This window comes from Antennarius striatus, chromosome 9, assembly GCF_040054535.1.
Source record: "Antennarius striatus isolate MH-2024 chromosome 9, ASM4005453v1, whole genome shotgun sequence".
Lineage (NCBI taxonomy): Eukaryota > Metazoa > Chordata > Actinopteri > Lophiiformes > Antennariidae > Antennarius > Antennarius striatus.
Genome location: NC_090784.1, coordinates 3,437,153 through 3,460,022, shown reverse-complemented (window position 1 = coordinate 3,460,022; position 22,870 = coordinate 3,437,153). Strand labels below are relative to the sequence as shown.

Sequence of the window (22,870 nt, the reverse complement as noted above, 5' to 3'; positions counted from 1 at the left end):
TGACTCCATTGCGTCATTTCACATATCAGCATTATAACCGCAATTATAAGTTTTAACTAACCACAAACTAGCCCTTAAAAATGTTTCCAAAAACAAAACTCAGTGGAGAGATTTTTTGGGAGAAAATGAGCAATAATGAGAAGCAGAACCATCTCAGACTGTTAGCAAAAAGAAAACTTCATTTAAAAGAAAATACTGTATCAAGATTCCTGCCAAAGTTACGATCTCAGCAATGGGTGATGCTCAAGAGCTGCAGCCGCTATGTGTTATGAGTAATTATGCAACGAAACCCTCAAAACTGCTTCTCCACATTCAGACAAAAAGCCCAGAGTTTAAAGACAAGCCCTTCTATTGTTTTGAAATAAAAAACATCCAATTGAAGGACAACAGCAGTTAATTAGGGGTCTCGGCTGCAGACCACATTGCTAAAGCTAAGAAGACCTTCACTATTGTGAAGAACTGATTCCCACTGACTCATAGTAAGTTGATATTGTAATACAAAAAATTGAATTGCTTATTATGAAGTGCAATAGTTGAATTCAGATTAAATAGTATGAACTGACCAAGGTTTTCATTATGTAAACACCTGTGCCTCTAACTGGTCCGCAGAAACATCTAAATTAATTAAACTGTCATATGAAATTATTCCCTCCCCAATTTGTGACTCTGATTTAAATTTAGTACATTCTTCAATATGTGACAAAACTTGGAAACAGAAATTTACTATACTTGAATCTAAACTAGTTTAGTAGTCCACAAGAAAAGAATGTCTTTAAATTAGGAAACAATATTTTGAACAATTGCATACATGAGGTTAAGTGAACATATGGCTTATCCCAATTCAAGTAATGGAACATTTTAATGGCTAAATAATGACATAAATATTCTGTCTGTTAAGAAAATCTGCACACTTACATTTGTAAGTTGACCTCCAATCTAAAGTCAAAGGCACACATCTCGTGAAGATGGTGTGTCTCCACAGTGTGATCACTGGACTCCCATGACAATGAAGGTGCAGATGCACACTGGCAGGCTGAGGTGAACCAGTGGGACCGATACACCAACAATTTTGTAGTTTACATCCAATTTGCTTCCAACATGGTGAATGGAGAGAGAACAGTGAGAACAGAAACATCATGCCTCCAGAAAGGAGTTTTTTTCCTGTTTTTCTGAATTAACGAGACAATCATCTCATGAATTCACAAAGATACATCAGAATCAAATTTATTTTCTATCACATTTCTGAATTTTTAAATAATTATGTTATAAGGAAAAACTTTTTTTTGTTCTGCCCTAGATGCTTTAAGCTTCAGTAATATAGTTAGGAATGATAATTTCTCTTTGAACACAACATTAGAAAGCAGATTAACAGATGCTGTTGTCATCTCAATAAATCATGTCAGCACACTGCTCCTATAGCAGTAATCCAGTACATGTATTCACAATAGTACTTCTGTACATTCGCCATGTTCCTTTGCATTGCAGTTGAGCAAGCACCCGATATCATTTGTAATCCAAGCTGGTGTCTTACAGAAGCACAAGATTAATGGCAAGAGACCAACCAGGGCTCAGCTCTGAGAACATGAACCTATCCTGAGCAAACCTTAGTACCTATTGGGAAACACCTATGGCGTTACATGACGGTAGAATTTGATGCTTTAGACAAATTCTACAATACAAATTCTATATTGTGCTAAACTCCCCGACTTAAGCACAATATAAATGTTAGTATTGATACAAAGGAAATCTGCATAGCAAAACGTTCTGGAGAGAAAAATATATTCTGTATTCTTCACTCACACGTCTGGTAATCAAATCATTTACAGCACAGACCAGTGGAGCGAATGCGACTCATTTGCATTGTATGGCTTTGGGACACATTGTGGGGCTTCCTGCCTTTGTATTCTCAGTTCTTGTGCAGAGTTTTGCATAGATCCAGGAGGTGTAGTGACGCAGCAGAGAGCTGGGGCGGGAGGGTCAGATGTATTTGTTGGCCAGATTCTGAACATCGTTCTTGGTGAACTCTGTGCACTCCACTGCAAAAAGACGCTCAAACAGCTGAGTCATTTGGTGACGCCCATCCTTCTCCTGCAGCATTAAGGCAACCTGGACAAGTGAATGATTACAATTCATTACCAACACTTCAGCTGCACAAGTCAATTATGTACTGCATACAAAACAATATTAATGTTTCACAAGTAGTTCTCCAATCCAAACCACATGCAGACTGCATTTGACTTTTGCGTTCAATCATGACATTCTTCCAAAAAATGCTTTCATTTATTTTTTGGCCTCACTGTTGGTAGAAAAAGAGCCAAATAAAAAGTTAAGGGCAAGGTCATATAGACATGAGGTCCTCTGTTTTGGAAATAAACTGTAGTTACTCAATAATCGACAGGGTTTCACTCTTCTGTTGTCTCCATACATATGTTAACACCTGTTAGTCACCAAATGTGCAGTAAGGAAATAGAATCCTATCACTTTCTTTAAATGGGACATGCACTGCACCTTACCGAAAACCTGTTGGCTGTGTGCAGCTGGTTGAGGTGTTGGTAGACAAGGTTGGGGTCTTTCTCTAACAGATGGGAGTCCAGCGCCTGCATGATGAAGCTGATGGTGTCTCCATCCAGCTGGGTGCTCATGAATTTAGGAAGCATCTCCGAGGATGTGTTGGCAAGCAGTTCGGCACAAGCCATTGTGTTTCTGTGGCAGCGGGCTGCATTCAGAGCCTGGCCAAACTCACAAGAGTTGGTTGGATGAAGGTTGATGCTGACGTCGTCTTCTTTGCAGATGCTGTCTGAGTTAGGAACAGTGGTTGTCTCCTCATCATCATCATCCTGTGCAGGATGAACAGAGCTGATAAAAGTGGGTATACATGTAACAGATGTAAATGAGCAGGAAAGACGATGACTCATGAATCAGTTTCTGTCATTTATTTTTTGTCCTGTAGGACACAACATAAACTTAGTCCCCTCGATTCCTCCTTCTGCTCCTCTGCTCCCCTCAGCAACGCACCACATCATTGTCTTGAAGCTAACACTAATCCACAAATACCGTACATAGAAATATATTGAAAATGTAGCAGAACTTGTATTTACCCCATTGCACAAATTTATCCAAGGGAATTAACACAAATTATTTGGAAAACATTTGATATTTACAAGATGATAAATATCAAAAAGGTGGAAAGCAGTTTTCAACAGGTCAAACAGTGACACCTGTGAACAAAACAAAATAACTACATGGCTGAAGGAAAGAACCAAAATTACTTCTAATAGTCAAAAATGAAAACATACCTGTAGGACACAATATACATTTTTTCTCCTCAATTCCTCCTTCTGCACCCCCGCTCGTAAACATAAATAATTAATAAAACACTAGAGTGTGTGTGAGACTCATCCGTGTTCTTTTGTGAGGCGACAACATTTCAGGGACATACTGCATGTTTGAAAAATGCTGATGTTGGGTTGGGTCCAGCTTTTTAATAACCCTCACTTTCTTGTGCAGTGTTAATATACTGCGTATTTTACATAAATTGTTTGTACTGTGCATAAAACTCTTTAAACGTGCATCTGCAGTTGATGCAGCCAGAATTACTGAAGTATGCCTTGTGTGCAGCTTGAATCTGACACATTCAGGGTCCCACCATCATTGTATCATGGACCTCCCAAACAGATTCACATACACATTAATCCAACATTTTGACATATAGATGAGAAAAAGCCTGTTTTATACCTCTGTGATAGGGATAGACTTCCTGTGTTTGGACGGTGTAGCATCTGCCAGACTCTGTCTGAGCAGTAAAGTAACCTCCTCTAGCTCCTTTTCTGCCTCCTGCACATTGGGATCCAGCTGTAGGACCTCCTGCAGGTCAGAGCTGCATGCCAGGTAGTCCTGGTGGAGACATGGACATAATACACTTTCAGATAAAAGTTTACACTTTAAATTATGTGTATTTTTATTATTTTATCCAGGAAAGTCTTATTGAGAATTAAATCAGTTTTACAAGGGTGGTCTGTCCATGACAGACAGCAGCACAAAGATTGTAGAAAGGGTGTGGGAAAAGAAATGATAGAACCTGTCAAACAATGTGACAGGAACTAGCAATGTTTGCTCCAGCCCTTCTTTGGGACTGAGGGCCATGTTGTTCACCTTGAGGCCTTTATTAGCCAACGACCGTCTGTAGAAGGCCTTCTTATTGACTGGATCCAGCTTCAGCGCTGCATCACAGTCCTGTTTGGCCTCAGTGAACTTCTCCAGCTTCAAATAACACAGAGCTCTGGGAACACAGACACGCACGCACGCACGCACGCACACACACACACACACACACACACACACACACACAACTTATGATTTTCATCCAGCCAGTTACCTTTATTGCATAACAGAAAAAGAATTTTAAAAAAACTGTACTCATACCAAGTGTGGAAATTCTTATTACACATTATACATGACAAAAATATTAATATATATGAATGTTTTTGACTTGTGACCTGTACAATTGTGTTTGATTATGAAAGCTGGTAGTATGTAATAAATAATTTCCAGTGTCAGAATTTCATCTGCATCAAGGATGTCCAGCGACTGTGATGGATGAAGAATGAAGTCAGGTTGGCCTGCTGCATCCATTGCACTTGCTATGATAATATGTATTTATTATGATGGTGATGCTTTAAGAGATCTGGGGCAAACCGAGTTCAAGTCGACAGATGTTTCCTGAGCTTTGGCTGCTCTGCTCAAATTTACAATACATGCTAATCACTGCCAGTGACAGACTGGTGGATGCAGCACCTGACAGATGACAGCTGGGGACAACAAATCAGTTTAATGTGTTCTTACAAATAAATACATGTGTGTGTTTTCCAACATGCTGTATTTCAGTTTATTGGGAAACAAACCATGAGGAGTATAGAGCCGTGGTGAGGAATGGTATTAAAGACGGACGACAGTGGTGTCTGTGTTGGTCTGTGGTCAGGTGCGACAGGGTTTCTCACCTGTTGGTGTAGATAACACATTCCTCTGGCTTTAGCTTAAGGCATTCAGTGTATTTTCCCAGTGCATCCTGGTACTTGCTTTTCTTCACAAAGTCATTCCCTTCTTGTTTCAAACCTGCAAAACGAATTTCTGCTTTCCTTTCTGGAAGACAAAATACAGTGGTGATTACCGCTTATTATCTATGCTTTTTGTTGATGTAGAGGACCTATTATGAAAATCACACTTTTTCAGGTCTCTACATACACATAGTGGTCCTCCCTAACCCGACCAACTCCTAGAGTCTGGTAAACAAATGCTTCCTGCATCAATAGATATTTGGAGTTTTAGGAATTCATGGCCCAGTCCGAATCAAAACGATCGGATTTTGCTAGAGTGGTATTTGTGACGTCAAAAATCCGCTCTGTGATTGGACAAAGTGATTGATGATATTGATTGGTTGACATGCCCAAGGGCGTGGCAATCCCCGAGGGGGGAGTTCGTTGAGGCCACGGTAGCATTTTGTGGTAATGTCCTAAGTCAGAGCTACACACTGACAAGCTGTTGAACTCAGTTAGCATTTGGCTAACCAGTTAGGTCCACTTCAGTCATGTGTGTGTGAGTGTGTGTGTTGTCTGTGTGTGTGTCTTTGTGTTGTGTGTCTGTGTGTTGTGTGTGTGCGCGCGTGTGGTTCGTGATCAAGCTAGGTAGCGGTGTGTGGTAATGACCTGGACCAGAGCTACACACTGAAAGTTCCTCACAAGCTGTTTCATTCAGCTAGCATTTGGCTAACTAGCAGTCAGGTGTATAAGTTTGTGTGTGTCTGCCCGATGCTATACCCAGCATCACCGCGAACACATAACCAGTTGCACATTAATTAGTAATTCGGAACAATTGTCTGTTTTTTGGTGAATGAAAGCAGGTTTAGCTCATCTTAAGTGATCGGAGACACACACACGTACCGAGAATACAAGAAAAAAATTTGGTATTATCCCATGTTTCATTAGTTTGTGTTAGCTTAGCTCCCGTGCTATCCACGATCTATCATTGTCCATGACGATTTTCGGAAAGCACAGCTTTAACTATCACAATACATCACCGTTTTGAAGCAAGATGTAATTATCTAATCGGCCGGTCTGATCATGTTTACACAATGAGCCACGAGTCTTTGTTCAGCAAAGACTGAGGAAGCAGGTCCACGCTTAGCATTGAAAAATCAACCGTTGTATCATGATAAACAAGAGTGGAAAACACAAGAAGAATTAGAGCAAAATATGTAGCAGCAAAGTTATTGAAAGTTAAAAAGTTCCAGACTATGCTGATCGATCCAATCTTTAATGCAGGCGCGTTCGAGTGGCACAGGTTAACAAACGCAAGTGAACACGTGGGGGACGGCAGTCTTGATTGGGCAGCTCAGAAGGGGGAGGGGTGGAGATAAAGACCTGAGAGCAATGCCCCATTAAAACAGACCTTTTGAGAGCGGAAGAGGATTTATCAATATTCAAAGATACTGAGGACCAAAGATCACTTTGGGGCAAGACATTTCAAATACAGTGTAGTTGGACGTCTGGCAGCTGAATGACATGAATTTAAAAAAGCATAATATGGGACTTGCATTACTTTTCAGTAGACTTTCATGTAATGTGTGAGAAAACCAAACAAATGGAAACATGCTAGTCCTGTATGCTATGTGGCTTTAGGTTTGAAACCTAGAAATCAATGCTGTGCTGACTGGCTGTGAGGTGTGAGACCTAAGTCAGCAATCAATCATGATGTGGACAATCAGCTGCCGAGTATCTCCTGGGCGGAAACTTTGTGCCAGCAGGTTTCTTCTATCATTAGAGTCTAAAAACAACAGCTGAAGCAGAGGCCAGGGAATGGAGACACTGCATGAACAGAGGCGACATGTACACAAGGCCTTTAACCACTCACTGCAGCAGCCACAGAACAAGTCCATTACTTCCTGTTTAGTACTACACTGAAAAAAGTACCTCATTAATTTAGCAGACGTTCTATATTTAGAATGTTATGTCACGGTTCGGTGTTGTTGATCTGCTTCTCTGCTGTGCTGGGGTGTAGCAGAAGGAGAGGCCGAACACATGAGCAGAGCCTCATCTCCACCCCTGAGGCCTGTACCATAAAGCTGAATTACGGCTTAGCGAGATAACTTCAGGCTTAACCCTGGCTTTTCAGCACCATAAAGGTGGCTTACTTTCTACCGGGCTATGTTGTCGTGGTAACCTATGCTGAACACCTAACCTGCTCCGGAGCAGGATAAGTTCAGGATAAGAGCTCAGCAGGTATAACAGCCCCACCTACTGACCAATCAGAGCTCAGCAGGTATAACAGCCCCACCTACTGACCAATCAGTTGTCTTGGAAAATGGACTGTCCGTTTTATGAGAACCCAGTAGATCTTGGTGCACAGCTTGTGTGAGGAGCGCTCAGGCGCAATAGAATATTTATAAATAGCTGTAATCCGTTCGAATTGCCTGAACAATCACTGTACGAAAGGTACAGGTTTTGGGGAGAGGGGTTACATTACATCTGTCAGCTGCTGGAGCCTTACATCAGTAATGTAATGCACCGCAGCCACGCGCTGACAGTCCTGCAGACAGTGTGCATTGCACTGAGGTTTTTTGCCACAGTTAATAAATTTCTTAGTGATGTTCGTAATTATTATGATGTCCTTAAATCCCTCGTTGGATGGGTTACAAGTAATCCACAGATAAAATGCCATTAATCAATTATTTGTTTAAGTAAATCATTGATTCATTCATTCATAGGTACTTCTATGTATTCTGTTGGCGATGCCGAAAATCTCGGGAAGAACACAGTATGTAGAGCTATTCATAAAGTCGCGCGGGCTACAATCACATGCCATAACGAAATATGTCGTACACACTTACATTTATGGAACACACAAATGTTACTGTAGTCAGATATACAAGTACAGTCATAGTGGGGAAGTAATATTATAATGGAACTACTGTAACTTCCGCACTGACACATTCGGCAATTTTGTGCCAGCGATCCTTGCGCCGTTTGGCACCTGCAACTGTGTTGCTTTTTGCCTGGATTATTGATTTGTATTGCTCGTATTTATTAATTATTATTGTTCGCTCCTCCGTTGTGAAATATGCAGCTCGGGCCGGTTTGTTGCATGTTTGCGATTGGTCGCATGCAGCAACCTCCGCCCTTTTTATGTGAGTGCGAACAGATCTAGAGTGGACATGCCTGAATTGAATTAGTGAGTTGATAGCCGGCTTTATGGTACCGAAAATCCGGAGGGCGGATGTCTCGGTAAGTGAAGCCAGATAAGTAAGAGGAAGCCCGGCTAGGTTCATCACGCTTTATGGTACAGGCCTCTGGACTTGATCAGGCCGATTTTCTTGAGGCTTTTTAAGCCTGGCTCGCTAGTGATGTTCGAATGGCACCCGATGGGGCTTCCAACCGTTTGTGACAATTATGCCAAAAACTGTTTCGTTACTCGGCGACCTATTCATTGGGAATGTGGACACCCTCTTTGGCAGGGTGTCAACACCGAACCGTGACATGTTACTCCAAAAATAGAGTACTTTAGCTTCATGTCAAAAGTACCCCATGAGTGTCAGTGTGCTAACTTTATTCATTCAGGTTTGTCCCATCAACATTAAAGATCTCTTTAAAAAACCTGAACAAGAATAATAGCAACAGGAAATTTCCCACAGTGGGTTCATGAGTGTGAGGGTAACTTCGTGCAGTGTAATATTTAACACTGTGATCTGATCATACACGTGACCTAGAGATGTTTAACAGCCACATAAAGCAGGAAACTGGTCAGTTACGTTACTGCAGAGATGCATGTTTTTAAAATGATGAAGGGCTGTCTCACTGGCTCTTAACTCAGACCTGCATCCCTGGCTGCTTTCTCTGCTCGCGCCTCCAGAACCTCAGCGCTGGGGGGCTCCTCTCTGCGGTGCTGCTGAGCTGATAGAGGCACCATGGGAATGTTGGGAAGCTTCTCTCTCCACTCGGGACCGTCCTGCTCAATCAGAAGCCGGGTGATCCTAGAGACAGATGCAGAGCAGTCAATACAAGGATGCAACACATGAACCAGACCAGGAATGAAAAAAGTTTACGATAAGTAGGTGATTGTAGTTAGCATCTCTGTACTGTTTTTAGTGTGTTTTTGAAAAAACAATCTCTGTGTATGCATGCATCAAAGTGTTTATTTTTGTCGTTGACCTGAACGTAAAGCAGAGACATAAGTTTTCCTATTACATAACAGAGAGAGGATATAGACACAGAAAGCTATAATTAGCCTGGAGCTGGAATTGCATTTGACCACTAATTAAATCTGCAGGCCAACAAATAATCTTTGTGTGTTTATTCATTTGACTTGTTTCAGTTTAGGCCTCAGGCCATGTAATAATGCAGTTTTGGATTTAAATAATATTGAAGAGATGCTTGGTGATCCCTGCCCTGTGGATCTGAGGTGAGAAGGCTAATACCTGTTGACACTGTCGTGTGCTGCCTGCACGCTGATGTCTATCTGCAGGACTGTTTTGTAATCTACGTAGGCCTTACGATAGCGCTCCAGGGACTCATAAGCCATGGCCCGACGCAGGAGGGGCTTGAGGGAGAATGGCTGCAGCTCCAGGGCTCTGGATGGTATAAATAGACAAGAAGAAAAAAGAGCAAAGGATCAAGTCTGCTGGCTTTCAACATAGATACTACTCTTAGAGTTCTGTGTGTGCAGACTGGGAATCTATGTGTGTGATAGTGCTCTTTGATACAAAACAGATACTGTCTTGCAATGATGATTATTGGCCATGCACAGTATAGCACATATTATGTGTTCTGATCTGTGTGTGTGAATTTACTCTCATACAACTTAACTTTCTTCTTGCCTTCAAAGCTGAATCTAAGCAATCATATCAAGGATTAAAAGGTTTTAGGGTCATAGTTTCCTTCATGTAGCTGCTTATATTTCTGTTCCATACAGATTAATGAAAAGCCCTTACAATACAACCCAGACAAAATCCCCTTATAAAAAATAATGGTCATCTGCTACTGAGGACTGCCAAATGAAAAGCTTCTAAAAAAACTGACCTGGGCAAAGGCAAATCTATCAAGCTCATGTGGCAAAAAGCATTCAGAATACCTGCCAGTCGGACAGATTTGTCTTGTCCCGGTTTGTGATGGGCCAGTCAAACATTTATCTAATATGGGGCAGGTTTACTAAAATGGCAGACAACAGTAGTCCAACTCATTGGGCTCAAAAACTCCGATCAAACTGTGAGAAGTTCTGATCAACTGTTGTTGTGTCAGTGCTCTGTCTACATCTACAGTATAATGTCAGCCACACATTCTAGTGTTCTGTGTAGCTGCAGTAAGAAGGATTCTCAATAGCAAGTAACGGCCATGTAGTTTACAGAATTGTGAAAATAGAGGTTGCAAAAACTCTTATCAATCTGAAATGCAGGCAGTGCTGCTGAAATGTGAACCAATACAACATCCCCAACAATAAAGTCACCAGTTCCAGACCGAAGTGAAGCTGCCGGGCTGCAGAATCTGTCTCACCTTGTACAGTCCTGTATGCAGTCTTGGCTGTTACCATCTTTCAGGTAGCAAGCTGCTCTGTTAGAATACAAAATACACAGATCCTCCACACTGTCAATCCCTGCATGAAGACACACATGGACAAGTTTTCATTTGTGAGTTTTTCCTGATCTCTACAGAGATGTTAAACAGAGTATGTCTTCAAGTACAAATGCAGTGAATAAACTGTGGTTTACTTAGGTGTGGCCTTGACTAGAGCAAGTGTGAATGTGCTACGAGTGTCTGATAATGTTCAGAGATTACTGCTAAACCAGACTAATGTAATACAGAATATGGGAACACTAGTTCATAAAGACTGGGATTTCACTACTTAAGTGTCTGACAGTATGTCTTCACACTCTACCTTTGGTGTTTAGTGTGATTGCTGCAATGATTGGTTCCTGTAGTGACTCAATGAGAAAGTTTCTTTGTTGCAATCAGTGTAGGAAGTGTTTTGAACTGAGCTTAGAATCTCAATTATGCAGCAAGTAAGCCTGCTAAAGCACGAGATGCATTGTAGGGACTCGATCTACTAACCCAACACGACGTTGACATCCATCTAAAGGCTCTTAGTCTCAGTAATCACTGTCAGTTATTTGTTTAAGGGTCTTTAGAATATTTTCTTGCTCCATCTCTGCACTCAGCTGCACTAAATCGTTAGATGATAGGGCCTGACAGGCAGCAGGTTCTCCCCCACCCAAGAGAATTATAGCTGTAGTGCTGCAGATTCACTTTCACACTGAGTGGTTAGTGGTCATGTGATCTGGACAGACCTGAGCTTAGTGGCTTAGCGTCAGGCTGAGGCTAAAACAGAAACACAGTTTATACACGCCAGTGTAACACATCGCTGTGGGGGCACAGCAACCAGGTCAGCACTTCCATTCCTGGACATTTATTAGTGTTTCTATCTTGTAGGTGGACTAATGCCTCAGGGAGTGATCACTACTGTTGATTTGTATCACATATCTTGAGTTATTTTTAGAATTTTCACATCATGCACAATGATAAAATAAAAATACAAGGAGGCCCTTGCAGAATAATAGCAATGTCATGACCATTGAGTAGGTAACACTGTCAATAACAAATGCCATAACAAAATTCAAATATGTGTCGGTTAAACTATCGGCTGTTGTTTCACAGCATGTTTGTAACACGCTGGCGTCAGTATAAAAGCTGTCTGTACTCATGCATGAACGCTTGTGCGCTATACTCTAACAGCTTCGACAGAATCACCTGTGAGGACTCCTCCATCCTACCTGAATCTGTGTATCCTTGGATGGCTAGCGAGTATTTCTCTAGTGCATCGGCAAACTGCCCTTTCTTAAACAGCAGGTTTCCCTCGTTCTTTAATCGGGACAGATGTGGGGGCAGGGCTCCACACGGAGCATTCAAGTTGACAGTTGACTCCGTGTTTCCTCCTCCGGCTGAAGTCCCCTTAGTGTTGCTTCTCTCATCCTGGGCTGAAGCTGTGGAGCCCCTCTTGCTCGTTCCATTGGTTAACTTTTCCTTTGACTCCTGTGTTACTTTGTACTTGTCAGAGCTGCCTCCTTTGCCCTTCCCATGGCCATGGTGGGAGTTGTTGAACTCGCTGTGTGGTCCCCCATCTCCTCTGCTGTGGGACTTTTTTTGAGAGTTACCCATGTCTCCCCTTTCAGTCGGAACAACTACGCTGTCCTCCCCTCCCACAAGCTGGATAGGTTCAACTGGACAAGCTGGAAGGGAGAGAGAGAGGGAGGGAGAGGCAAAGGGAGACAGACAGAAAGGGAGACACACCCACAGGAAGGAGTCAGTGTTACATCACTGTGGGGGAGGGGATGGCAGGCACGAGCGCTTCAGAGAGGGAGTTCCAGGAAGTAGCCAGTGTCAGTGGGGAATTACAGCTGAGTGGGGGCTGGGCAGTCCTCCTACCCGGAGAAACACAGAGGGGGTCTTCTCTCCAGCACAGACAGATGCAGAGGGAACATCACTACTCAAAAATATTTTGTATATTTAGCCACAATTTTCTACATAGTGGTGTGAATCCACTACAGTTTTCTGTTCAATGTGCTGATCATATTAAATAGATGATCACAGGCATGTTAACACATGTAAATGTCTGTAAATCCTAGATATACACAGTTTATTGACTATCTCACCAGTTTGTTCTGCTTTTTTTCCTTCATCTTCCCCATCTTCTTCTTGGATGAGAATTACTTTTCCTTCGCTTTCATCCTCTAGGTGACTCTCTCTCAGCTTCTTCTCAGTTTCAGACAAAAGTTGCTGAATGACAAATAATTCAAACATTAGAATTCTGTCATTAAGAGGAAGTCAATCCAGTCCTGTTAAGTCAGTCTACAGACGAGACAAACCTATTGATCCCACACTCGTTCATATTCACACTCGTTCATATACCACACTCGTTCATATACCACACTCGTTCATATACCACACTCGTTCATATACCACACTCGTTCATACATAGAGTTCATTTTACCTCAGGAAAGTAGTACATCCATGGGATGAGCTTCAAAAAAAATTTGTGCATCCCAACATGATGTTTATGCATCCCAAAAGTAATAGCATAATATAAGGTAGAAGCTGTATGCAAGGACTGAGTTTTGTCAATAGCACAATATGAAAACTAAACAAACTGTTATTAATTATTTTATTAATAACAACGTCATAACTGTTTAAGTGAAAAAAAAGAGTAAAATTATATAGTTATTTTATCAAAATGTTAAAGCCTTGTAGTCATTTATAAAAAAAAACAGTTTTAGAAATAAATACATATGTAATACAGTTTTTTTTTCCCACTTTTGCTTTTCACTCAATAGTTTTCTTTGCCTTTAATTCATATACTGTACTGTACAGTATTCTCCTGTGGACACTGCACCAAGCTGACAGAGCCTTCTCCACACAAATTTTAGTAATATGTTAGTAATGTCTCTCTTTTTTTCAATTATATTTTGATTGTTTGTTATTCAAGAAAGCACTCATTGTCACCTGCTTTTTCTCTAACTTTTGCATTTTTTCAGAGGCATGGTAATAATCAATCAGTCAATTAATCAACCTATGTATAGTGCTTAATCACATTAGCAGACGTTTCCAAGCGCTTTATCAGACAGAGAAATCCAACATGACCCTCTTGAGCAAGCATACTGTAAGCAACAGCTAACTCCTTGCTCTCACTGCAGCGCGTAAAAAGAGCAGACGTCGTGTTGCCGTGTGGTCAATTTTAATAACGCAGTATCATGCAAGTGAGTCTCGTGACGATAAAACTCGCACGAGATCAAAACATAATGGCGATTTCAGGTTCTAAATTTCAGTGGAAATATGAAAAAACTGTGAATATTTTTGTTGAATGGAGGTGCATTTTTTCCAATATTATATTGCGCTAAAAGGCAGCATCAATTTTGTTTATTGAAAGCATCACGCACATTGTCTGATGATCATGTGTCCCTGTCAAAAAATGTGTTTCGATGCAAGGACACACGATAACGAGAACACTGCATACACCACACTTGTTCATACACCACAATCGTTCATACACCACACTTGTTCATACACCACACTCGTTCATATACCACACTCGTTCATATACCACACTTGTCCATATACCACAACATTACAGTGAAGGGCTTCGGTGGTAATGTACAGAGATACTCCGCTTGATTTTCCGAATACATGATGATAACATATAAACAATATCTTCAGGTGGACAACTAGTTATAGTAATAGCAATAGTGATAGTAATAGTAATAGGATCTGGACTCATCCTTTAAGACAGAGCAACTGATCCCTGCTACATTACCCTCCCTTTTCCAGTGATGACAAAAAATATATGATCGTATTAACATGTTGCAGCAGCTACTGTGTGTCTGCTTTTAAATGTCTGCCCCCACACCAATCCAGCGGCACCCTGTGGACAAAAACCGTTTGACATGTGGAACACTTACAGTGGCACTAGGATTCTGGGGCTCTTTCTTCAGTACCATCCTCAGGTCTTCAGCTGCCATTTGGAAGTTTCCTTTATGAAATAAAGCAGTGGCACGACGGAGTAGCGCTGACAACACAAAACAAATCACAGACATTAAGACTACAGTTAATGATGGTGCAGTATTTAAATGTTTTTACATTAAAACATTCAGAAACCAAGAGGGAGTAGGGAGGGAAACATAAAACACAATAAACTTAAAGTTGTAGAGTACACTAAAGGAAAGCACCCTTTGCATTGCGTGGTTCCAGCTTCAATGCGCTCTGACAGTCTGTCAGGGCATTGTTCCAGTGCTGCAGCTTAATCTCTGCCTGTGCTCTGTTGCCGTATGCAGCCACCGTCGGTAAAACGGAAAGGCTCCTGTAATAGAGCAACAAATAAAACAAACTTTATTTATGTGACATTAATGGCAGTAGAGTAAAAATTGGAAAGGCATCAGACCTCATAAAAGACAGCAGTCTAATTTGATAGCAGGCCACAGACAGTAAACTTATTTGCAGAAGTAAAATGCTTTCTATAATAAAGTTCTTGTATCTAGAACCTCACCTGGAGTAATACACAACTGCCTCCTTATAATCCTTTGCTCTGAAAGCTTCATTGCCTTTGTCCTTTTCGTGATTTGCCAGAATCTGCTTCTCTTGTTGTGTCAGCACTGCATCAATTTGAGAGCCACAGACATTTCACCCATATGAATGGAGTGTGCGCAAAAATTTACAAGAGCATTAAATAAATATGGGAGAATAACATATGATAGATTACATGAAGCATCCTCTTTAGTCTTAACTTCTGGGAGTTTTATGTCAATATAGGCAGGTGAGTCATTTTTGGCCACCGTTTCATTGATTTCTGCACATTCTTTTTCCACATCAAACCTGGAAAGAGAAGAAAATGCATCTGCGCAACAGAGTACCTTCTCATCAACTCCTTAACTTTGAACCATCATAATGAGAGAACCTTAGATAGGGCCTAAGTAACGACAGTAGAACCATTCATGTGCAGTACCTGTAACTGGTGTCTACATAATAATAAACAAATGTGGAGACAAAATGGCTTACTTGTCCCATTCTTGGAAATCTCGTGGTAGAGGGCGTTTTGAAGGATTCCCCTTATCTTTTGTAATTGTATTCTGTGGTTTTAAAAAAATTTTTTGGTTATTTTTATTTCACATAAATACTTATATAAAGTAAATGTTGTAGGATCTTTACCTTGCTTAATGGAATTGTGGAATTGGAAAGTCTTACATGTGGCACATTTTCTTTCACAAAGTCACCAAACAAAGACCACTGTTTAAGTGAAGTGTCTATGTTTCTTATTTCATTTTGCCATGTCTGTCAAGAAGAAAAGATTTAATGTTAAAATGTTTGTATCTTATTCCCAAAGAAGGCTTCATACATTACAGCAGGGGAAGAGGGTTTAAGGTAAAAACAGAAATACAATGAATAGGATTCAGCACCTTTAGCTCATCATTCACTTGGCCCCACTCATCCGTGGAGAGGCTGGCGGCTGTGACCACGGGGGTCTCTTTCCTGAGAGCGGGGCTCCTCGGCTCCAGTGTCTCCAAATGACTCTCACAAAACCTGATCAGATGAGGAAACATACCCTCCTTTCCAGACCTTAACATAAATGAAACATTAGTCTTTCAAAATCCAGAATAAATCCAGAACAAATATATCTGTCATGCTTTTATAATTGTGTTGTTCTTCACTTTCTTTATGTAACTTGTGGAATTAATCTATTGCAAGAACCACACATGGATTTTCTCATGAGATAATTAATCAGAACTCATAAAACCTCACTAATACTGTAGGAATACTTAGTTATTGTAATTAAATAGTCACCTGAGTTGTCTCAAGATTTTTTCCAAGTACTTTACATCTTTACATTTTTCAATATACCCATAATCCAGGTGTTCCACGGGGACACTGCCACGATAATCAACAGCAGTCTTGATTTGAGGAGAGGAAAAGGCATCTATACTCATGTCTGCAAAGAATTTCAGTTTACTCAGTTAAGTCAAATATTGTTGGTCCATTGATGGCTGTATAAAATGAAAGCTAGCTACCAGCTAGAAGTTAAAGCTAACATAAAGTAAATGATAGCATTAGCACAGAATGTGGTAAAATATAAATGTTATGGTCGCCTTAGAAGAACTGACTTCAAACCACGCCAGAGTTTTGTTTAGCATTTAACAGGGAAGCTGATAAATTAAATGTAAATGGATTTACCTGCTGTTGTTCGACGCAAACAATCTGTAACGCAGGTTCTGTTACTATGACAACCCAATGCGGAAGAAGACCACGCACCAAACCGGACACACGTAACACGGCCGGCAGCGGGCTCCAAATTTGAAACGTGGCCGGAGAGCTCCTCTGTGAGAATGCAGTCAACAAGCAACGACGGGGATGCGACGGAAGCCCAGAGGATAGCCTGAGGGAGCAAACCGCACGTCCTTAACATGAAGGTTAACTCGGTTTGTGCGAAACGGGGCATTATAGAACAGTGTTAAGTCACAAGTTCTATGTTTTATTTTTTTTGTAATTTATGACACAGGAAAGTTAATTATTTCACAGGTAAGCACTTTCGAGCCGGGCTGTAGACTGCTTGTCATACGGGAAAGTATGACTCGCATTACGGAGAACCTTTAACAACCATTTCCACCCAGTCCTTCATTTTTAATCCTCAAGAAAAAGTAAGTTTAACCAATTTTAATAAACACTTAATTGAAATACTACTCAAAAAAGGAGCAACGGGTTCTTATATAGTTAGAGCGCGATTCCAGACTGTATAATAAATGTGCTGAGTAGATGATATAACATTTGTTCTTTACCAGTGTAACGATGATTAGTGACGTTCGTGTCTTTAGGACCAGAGGGAGTTTTACAGTATTTTTAATTGTGAATTAACATTAGGCTCGTATCGGCTACTGCTACCAATAGTACACACCACCTTACTGTCTGCTGTGGTGTTTTTTTAACCGAATAACAATTTTAGTTGTATAACGGTGGTTTGTTTTTAGTGCGTGTTTTCGTCCAAGACCAAGTTGAACAGTCGGTTTATGTTGATGTCTGCTGTTCATTCATTCATTTATTATCTGATAAAATGTCTAGTGGCTCATACCTTGATGAACAGCTGGGGGCAGTTTGGCGGCTATCGTGTACTTTGTAGCGGCATCAGAGGCCGTGACGGGGGATTTAATACGGTCTCATGGCAACAAAGGGGAAACAACTGAGGGTATTTGGCAACAACTTGTCAATGTGTTCCTGAACAATGTTCGCTGACAGCCAACCTAAAGACATTTTTTAAATCATGTGGTTAATGCATAATCACAAAATGACTCTTAACTATTGCCACTAATTGGTCAGATAATCAACTTGATCTAGGTTTGCGCATGCGTACGTCATACGATTTGCTGGCAACGTTTACACGTTCCCCCGTCATTCTCTTCACTTCACCCATTAGTAATAGTCATTCGAAAATAATACCATATAAAAGTACCTGATAAATGTGAATACCCCAATAACCTCTGACAATCAAACCATTGCCCCCTTTATTAGATAGATCTAATAAATCACCGTCACATTCTTATAGTCTATCGTCTGGTTATTTCCACTGGAGCCATAATTTGTCCATTTGACAGATATAATTTATTACTTGGAATAAATTCAAGAACAAATTAATCACCAGGCTGGCACTGGTAAACTTGCTGAATTATTGATGAGCAATTTCACTTAACATTTTTGTTATCTGTAGGTCCTTTTGTAAAATCATTCTTGGTTGGAGAATTCTGTGTTCGGGACAGAAAGTACACACCGGAGGACAAAATGCAATGCACTCCTGAATCACACATCTACCTCAAGAGCCACAAAGGCCAGCACTGTTATGACTTCTCTGACAGTGGATACTCAAGTCTGTGCCGCAGCCCACAGAACACCAGTGGAGCCGACTCCTGTAGGTCTTTATGTCCAGTAGAGTCCATTGAAACACCTAAAGAGAATCTGAAGCTTCCCATCACCCCTAAGCAAAGAAGCAGAGAATCAATAGGGGTTTTGGACAAGAACAACAGGGGAACACCGCATCCATTAGCAGTGAGCTGGTGTGAAACTCCTAAAAGAGATTCTTCTTTACGACCCAAACTTCTAATGTGCAGACCCACCACAGCTGTCAAGCCCAGATCACCGCGCAACACAGGGACTGAGTCCTCCAGTGGTGCCACGTATGAACACTGGTTGAGTGCTTCGTTTGAATCTCTAGACACTGCCACAGCAGCTGTGGCACCGAGCGCTCTAAAGCTCGAGCAAGACATGCCTGTCTCTGGGATGAAACGTCGTCTTCTTTTCATACAGACGAGGACTTCGACTATTGAAGATGGTAAAGCCAACTGTGATCACCTTTCTTTTTTTGGGACGACAGGGTCACTTTCACTTTCTGATTTCAATGACAGTGTTTCTGAGACTCCAAGCTTTAGTAACATCCAACGTACCTCATCAAAGGAATACTCTCAATCACTGATCAGCAGTGAGATAAATAACTTATTTGACAGCTCAAGTGATGTGTCCACACCATCTTCGACACATACACCCAAGTACATCGGGTATGGCTTCTGACTCTTTCTAAACATCTTAATAAATCCTTTTGTAAATGTACCCAGCTGAATGCTTGAAGCATCAATAAGAAACATTCATGTTTTCACTCCTCTCTAACCTGAAACAGGTCTGCATGTGAAGACAGTGGTTTCTGTTCTCTGAGCCTTGATAAATCACAGGACTCCTCCGTGGATCATGATGGCTCATTCCAAGAGTTGCTCCTCTCCTGCTCCAGAGGAAACCGTGAAACCTCAAATGTGGCAGAGTCAAAGCGGCGGCCACGTTTGCAGCGTCAGCACCGGCTTTCTACACTTAAAGAAGGTGGCTCTCAGTCTGAGGAAGACCCTTTAGACAAGAAGCAGGAACATCTCTCTAAATTCCAGAGCCATTCTAAAGATGAGGTTTTTACTGACAATCCCACCTGTCAGAGTGTGCATTCTGTTATGTGTGGTAATAACGTGCCCTCTGATATTGTGACATCTGCAAAACAAGGCTATGCTACCCCAATCCGAGCCACTACATGCAAGCCAGAAAACATGACGCCCTGCAGTTCAGCTCCTGCTAATCCTGATATAACCCCTCTCAAGATGACCCCAATCGATCTGTCCCTGACTCCAGCTTTGCAGCTGGTTCATGTTATGTGCCAACAGAAAGCCCAGATGTTTGTTGGCCAAAGTCCGAGCCTGAAGGAACAGCTGAGGTCCACAGCAGCACTGGCTCAGACCCCAGTCATGTTCAAGACCACAATGCCATTGGCAGGACTGATTGGCAGGAAGATGGGTCTGGGGAAGGTAAACATACTCACAGAGCTGAAGAAGAGGGACCTACGACACATCCTGGCAGTTATTCTGGGCCACCTGGACTCTGAGACCACCTACAGGTGAGGAGTTCATGCTCATCCTTAGCTGGCAGGTCCTTCGTGCAATGTAAAATGCAAGTTTCCCTTTTCTGCTTCTATAGATGTGTGTACTATATACAAAATTAAGCACATCTTCCTCTTAGAAGAAAAAAGAAGAAACATAATTTCACCAAGGGGTTAATAAAAGTATTTTTTTAATATCATATCTATCATCAAATATCACATATTGGTCAAGTTATCAATCACGGTATCCAACCTATGAGCATGACATTTAAATTTGAAAACCACATTTTCCTTGAAAGTTTGTAATTTATTGAACAGTTATGGTTGGAGTGAATTAAAGGTCTCATGCATGCATCTTTTTGATAGATGTGGTCAGGTGTGCAAGAGCTGGAATGAAATAATTCAACAAGACAAGCGAGCTTGTTTTAAGAGACTAACCCACCTGAGCGAAGTGGAGGCTGCTCTAGAGGTATGACATTTACCACATGCAACTTTTTGCTTCAAGTAACTATAAACTGAAATATATACCTCAGATCACTAGTACAACAGTCTGAATAAAGTCTGGCTGTTTTTTTCTCTGTCATCCTGTTCATGAGTGGAAATGAGCAACAGTGGAAATGGGTTTACTAACTTTGTGGTGTTGACTCGTAGCTCGGTGGTGCTATCCATGTCCCTGATGCAGACACCAGACTGACTCTCTCTAAGAGGTCAGCCCTCAAGACTGTTCAGGCCCAGTCCAAGACCTCCAGCTTCTACACCCCCCAGTCTGGAAACTGCACTCTGACCCCATTACAAGAACGTGTCCGACATTCAGGCAGCAGCAGCAAACGAGAAAAATTTCTAGAGGTGCATTTTTAAAAACATTTTCCAAATTTGAATACATTTAAAATTTGGCTATTTCCAGCATGTCAAAGGTTTTAGTAATTGTTCATTGGAGGATGAATGATGATTCTAATTTGTCTTCATGTTGCTGTTCTGAGAGGTTCACATTAAGACCTTGTTTTATCATTTCACATCATTTTTTTACTTCCAGATTGCCAGAACCCTCTTCAATGACGAGTGCCTCAAGCCTTGTCCTCGATGCCAACATCCTGCAAGGTGTCACTCAGTCAAAGGCGAGGGTGTGTGCTGCAGTGCTGACTGTGGTTTCCAATTCTGCACAGCATGTTTGTGTGCGTTCCACAGCTCCAGAGAGTGTGGCAGCCAGTCTGTGGGCCGTCACAAGAAGGACATCATTCTTCCAGGAAGTGCTCAGAGCAAACGAAATGTCAGGAGACTGTGAGCAGGAAGTGGTCTGTGCTCCTGTTGGCTGTGTCAGAGCCACATTAGTGTTTTATTAAGTTTTTGTCTCATGGAGTAGACAAGTCTTAGCAACAAGGAAACTGATGCCAGTGCTTGAGAGCACCTTCTGTACGTTTCAGTGTGTTTTTGTGTATATTTATGTAATACATTTACAGGCATTTTTTCTAAAACAGTTCTTAGTCATGGTTTTAATTGTTCATGTGAAGGAAGTCTCTCCTGTCATACGGCGGACGATTTTTACTGATGTACTTTTCCAGACACATTGATAAAATGTAGTAGATGCTGTTTTTTGGAATTACTCAGATTTTCAACTTTTGCCAATGTGTTTTTGAATAAACTACCTTTTTTAAACACGTTTCTATTTCTGTGGTAATACTTTTTCTAAACGTTTATACATTTAAATAATTTTTAGGTGTTTTGCGCCATCTAGTGGTACAAAATCAACATGTACCCGCCGCTTCAATGCCGTATAATAGTTTGATTTGTTTTTGTTGTCAATCGGACACAAACAAAAAACAGTGATGTAAATGTGTGAGTGATTGTGACAGATGTCTCACCTGGCAGGAAGGAAGAACTCTTTGTTTCTCTTCGGGCTCTGTAGTTAAACTTTTACCAACTCCTGCGTTTTAACATCCACTCCGTAGCAACCTGCAGTTTGTGTAGTTACGCCTAGTGTGTGTGTGTGTGTGTGTGTGTGTGTGTGTGTGTGTGTGAACTTTAGGTGCAGAACTTTTTAATGTGTTGTGCTGATTTTCTTCTATAGAAGTGAACCATGTGTGGAGTAAGTCCAATCGGTAAGATGTGCTTTATGACTAAAATTACTCTTTGGGAGTTATTGTTTGGTAATTTGTGTTCTTCTCCATGTGAAGAGCTCTCCCATCTCACAGCTACTAACTTTGTGAGTATGATTGATTACTGATATTTAGAGGTTTTTTCATAGAACACAGATTTATCAGGATCACCACCTTTTTTGTTTGATATTGTTTTTTCCTGTGTTGGAGAATTCTCTGGCCTCTGATGATCTATTGGTTAATTTCTTACGTTTGCCAGTAAAGTAATCCCACTAGTCTTAATGGGATGAGCTGACTTTTAACAGCACTTTTGAACCTTCTCCGTCATCTTTTTGTAGACTTTGACAGAGTCTTTGCTGTACAACAAGGACATGGGACTGTTTGATGTGGTGAACGGGGCAGCTGAGGTTGTCTCCAGAAGAATCCGATCGACCCTATTCCACAGCAAAACACAGTGTCTCAGTGGTAACCCCTCAGTGGTGGCAGAACGCCTCCAGTGGACAACCAGTACTCTGTTCATGTAAACGATGAATGTTTCTCTGTCCTGAGGTGCTGAAGTTGTGGAGCTCCATCTCAGGAATCTTTCTGACATTTACAGTGTCTGGATGGAAAACAAGGAATTCAGTGGGTTCTGAAGGAAAGGTTCCCCTTCTTCCTTCAAAGTGATTGCTACAATGAGTACAGGTACTGTAGGTGTTAGCCATTGTGTCTTCTGATGATGAACGCAAAACAAATGTAGCTTACCGTAATCTTCTATATTCTGTAGTGATTTTTATGTTTCGTTCTTTACATCCTGGTTTGAT

General features: G+C 41.2%; 2 protein-coding genes across 5 annotated transcripts; one reads left to right on the top strand and one right to left on the bottom strand.

The window, feature by feature from the left end:
• Positions 1-1,208: 1,208 nt before the first annotated feature.
• On the bottom strand, positions 1,209-16,802 carry LOC137600884 (sperm-associated antigen 1A-like). Of its 4 annotated transcripts, none has more exons than XM_068322746.1 (19): positions 16,755-16,802; positions 16,368-16,512; positions 15,983-16,142; positions 15,735-15,857; positions 15,585-15,655; positions 15,289-15,401; positions 15,076-15,181; positions 14,759-14,889; positions 14,492-14,598; positions 12,692-12,815; positions 11,813-12,268; positions 10,539-10,638; positions 9,467-9,619; positions 8,859-9,022; positions 4,998-5,139; positions 4,153-4,279; positions 3,736-3,894; positions 2,514-2,837; positions 1,209-2,106 (listed from the first exon to the last, which is right to left on the bottom strand). In XM_068322746.1, the coding sequence occupies exons 2-19, from the start codon at positions 16,508-16,510 to the stop codon at positions 1,978-1,980; spliced, it is 2,832 nt and encodes a 943-aa protein (XP_068178847.1). In that variant the 5' UTR covers positions 16,511-16,512; positions 16,755-16,802; the 3' UTR covers positions 1,209-1,977. The 4 variants fall into 4 exon arrangements, with proteins under 4 accessions (XP_068178847.1, XP_068178848.1, XP_068178849.1 ...); XM_068322747.1 differs by having other exon boundaries at positions 8,865-9,022; XM_068322748.1 differs by lacking the exon at positions 16,755-16,802 and having other exon boundaries at positions 16,411-16,442.
• Positions 16,803-17,060: 258 nt separating this feature from the next.
• On the top strand, positions 17,061-21,500 carry fbxo43 (F-box protein 43). The gene is made up of 6 exons (XM_068324441.1): positions 17,061-17,218; positions 18,280-19,120; positions 19,240-19,992; positions 20,341-20,443; positions 20,626-20,820; positions 21,008-21,500. Exons 2-6 carry the CDS (start codon positions 18,351-18,353, stop codon positions 21,254-21,256), a joined length of 2,070 nt encoding a protein of 689 aa, XP_068180542.1. The 5' UTR covers positions 17,061-17,218; positions 18,280-18,350; the 3' UTR covers positions 21,257-21,500.
• The last annotated feature ends 1,370 nt before the right edge of the window (positions 21,501-22,870 follow it).

Excerpts from the sequence above, each read along its gene's own strand:
- LOC137600884 (XM_068322746.1), bottom strand. The coding sequence starts at position 16,510 with ATGAGTATAGATGCCTTTTCCTCTCCTCAAATCAAGACTGCTGTTGAT. Across the intron at positions 3,895-4,152 it reads TGGCTAATAAAGGCCTCAAG|GACTACCTGGCATGCAGCTC; the intron begins GTGAACAACATG and ends TGTCTCCACCAG. Across the intron at positions 2,107-2,513 it reads ACACAGCCAACAGGTTTTCG|GTTGCCTTAATGCTGCAGGA; the intron begins GTAAGGTGCAGT and ends TCACTTGTCCAG.
- fbxo43 (XM_068324441.1), top strand. The coding sequence starts at position 18,351 with ATGCAATGCACTCCTGAATCACACATCTACCTCAAGAGCCACAAAGGC. Across the intron at positions 19,121-19,239 it reads CATACACCCAAGTACATCGG|GTCTGCATGTGAAGACAGTG; the intron begins GTATGGCTTCTG and ends AACCTGAAACAG. Across the intron at positions 20,444-20,625 it reads AAGTGGAGGCTGCTCTAGAG|CTCGGTGGTGCTATCCATGT; the intron begins GTATGACATTTA and ends GTTGACTCGTAG.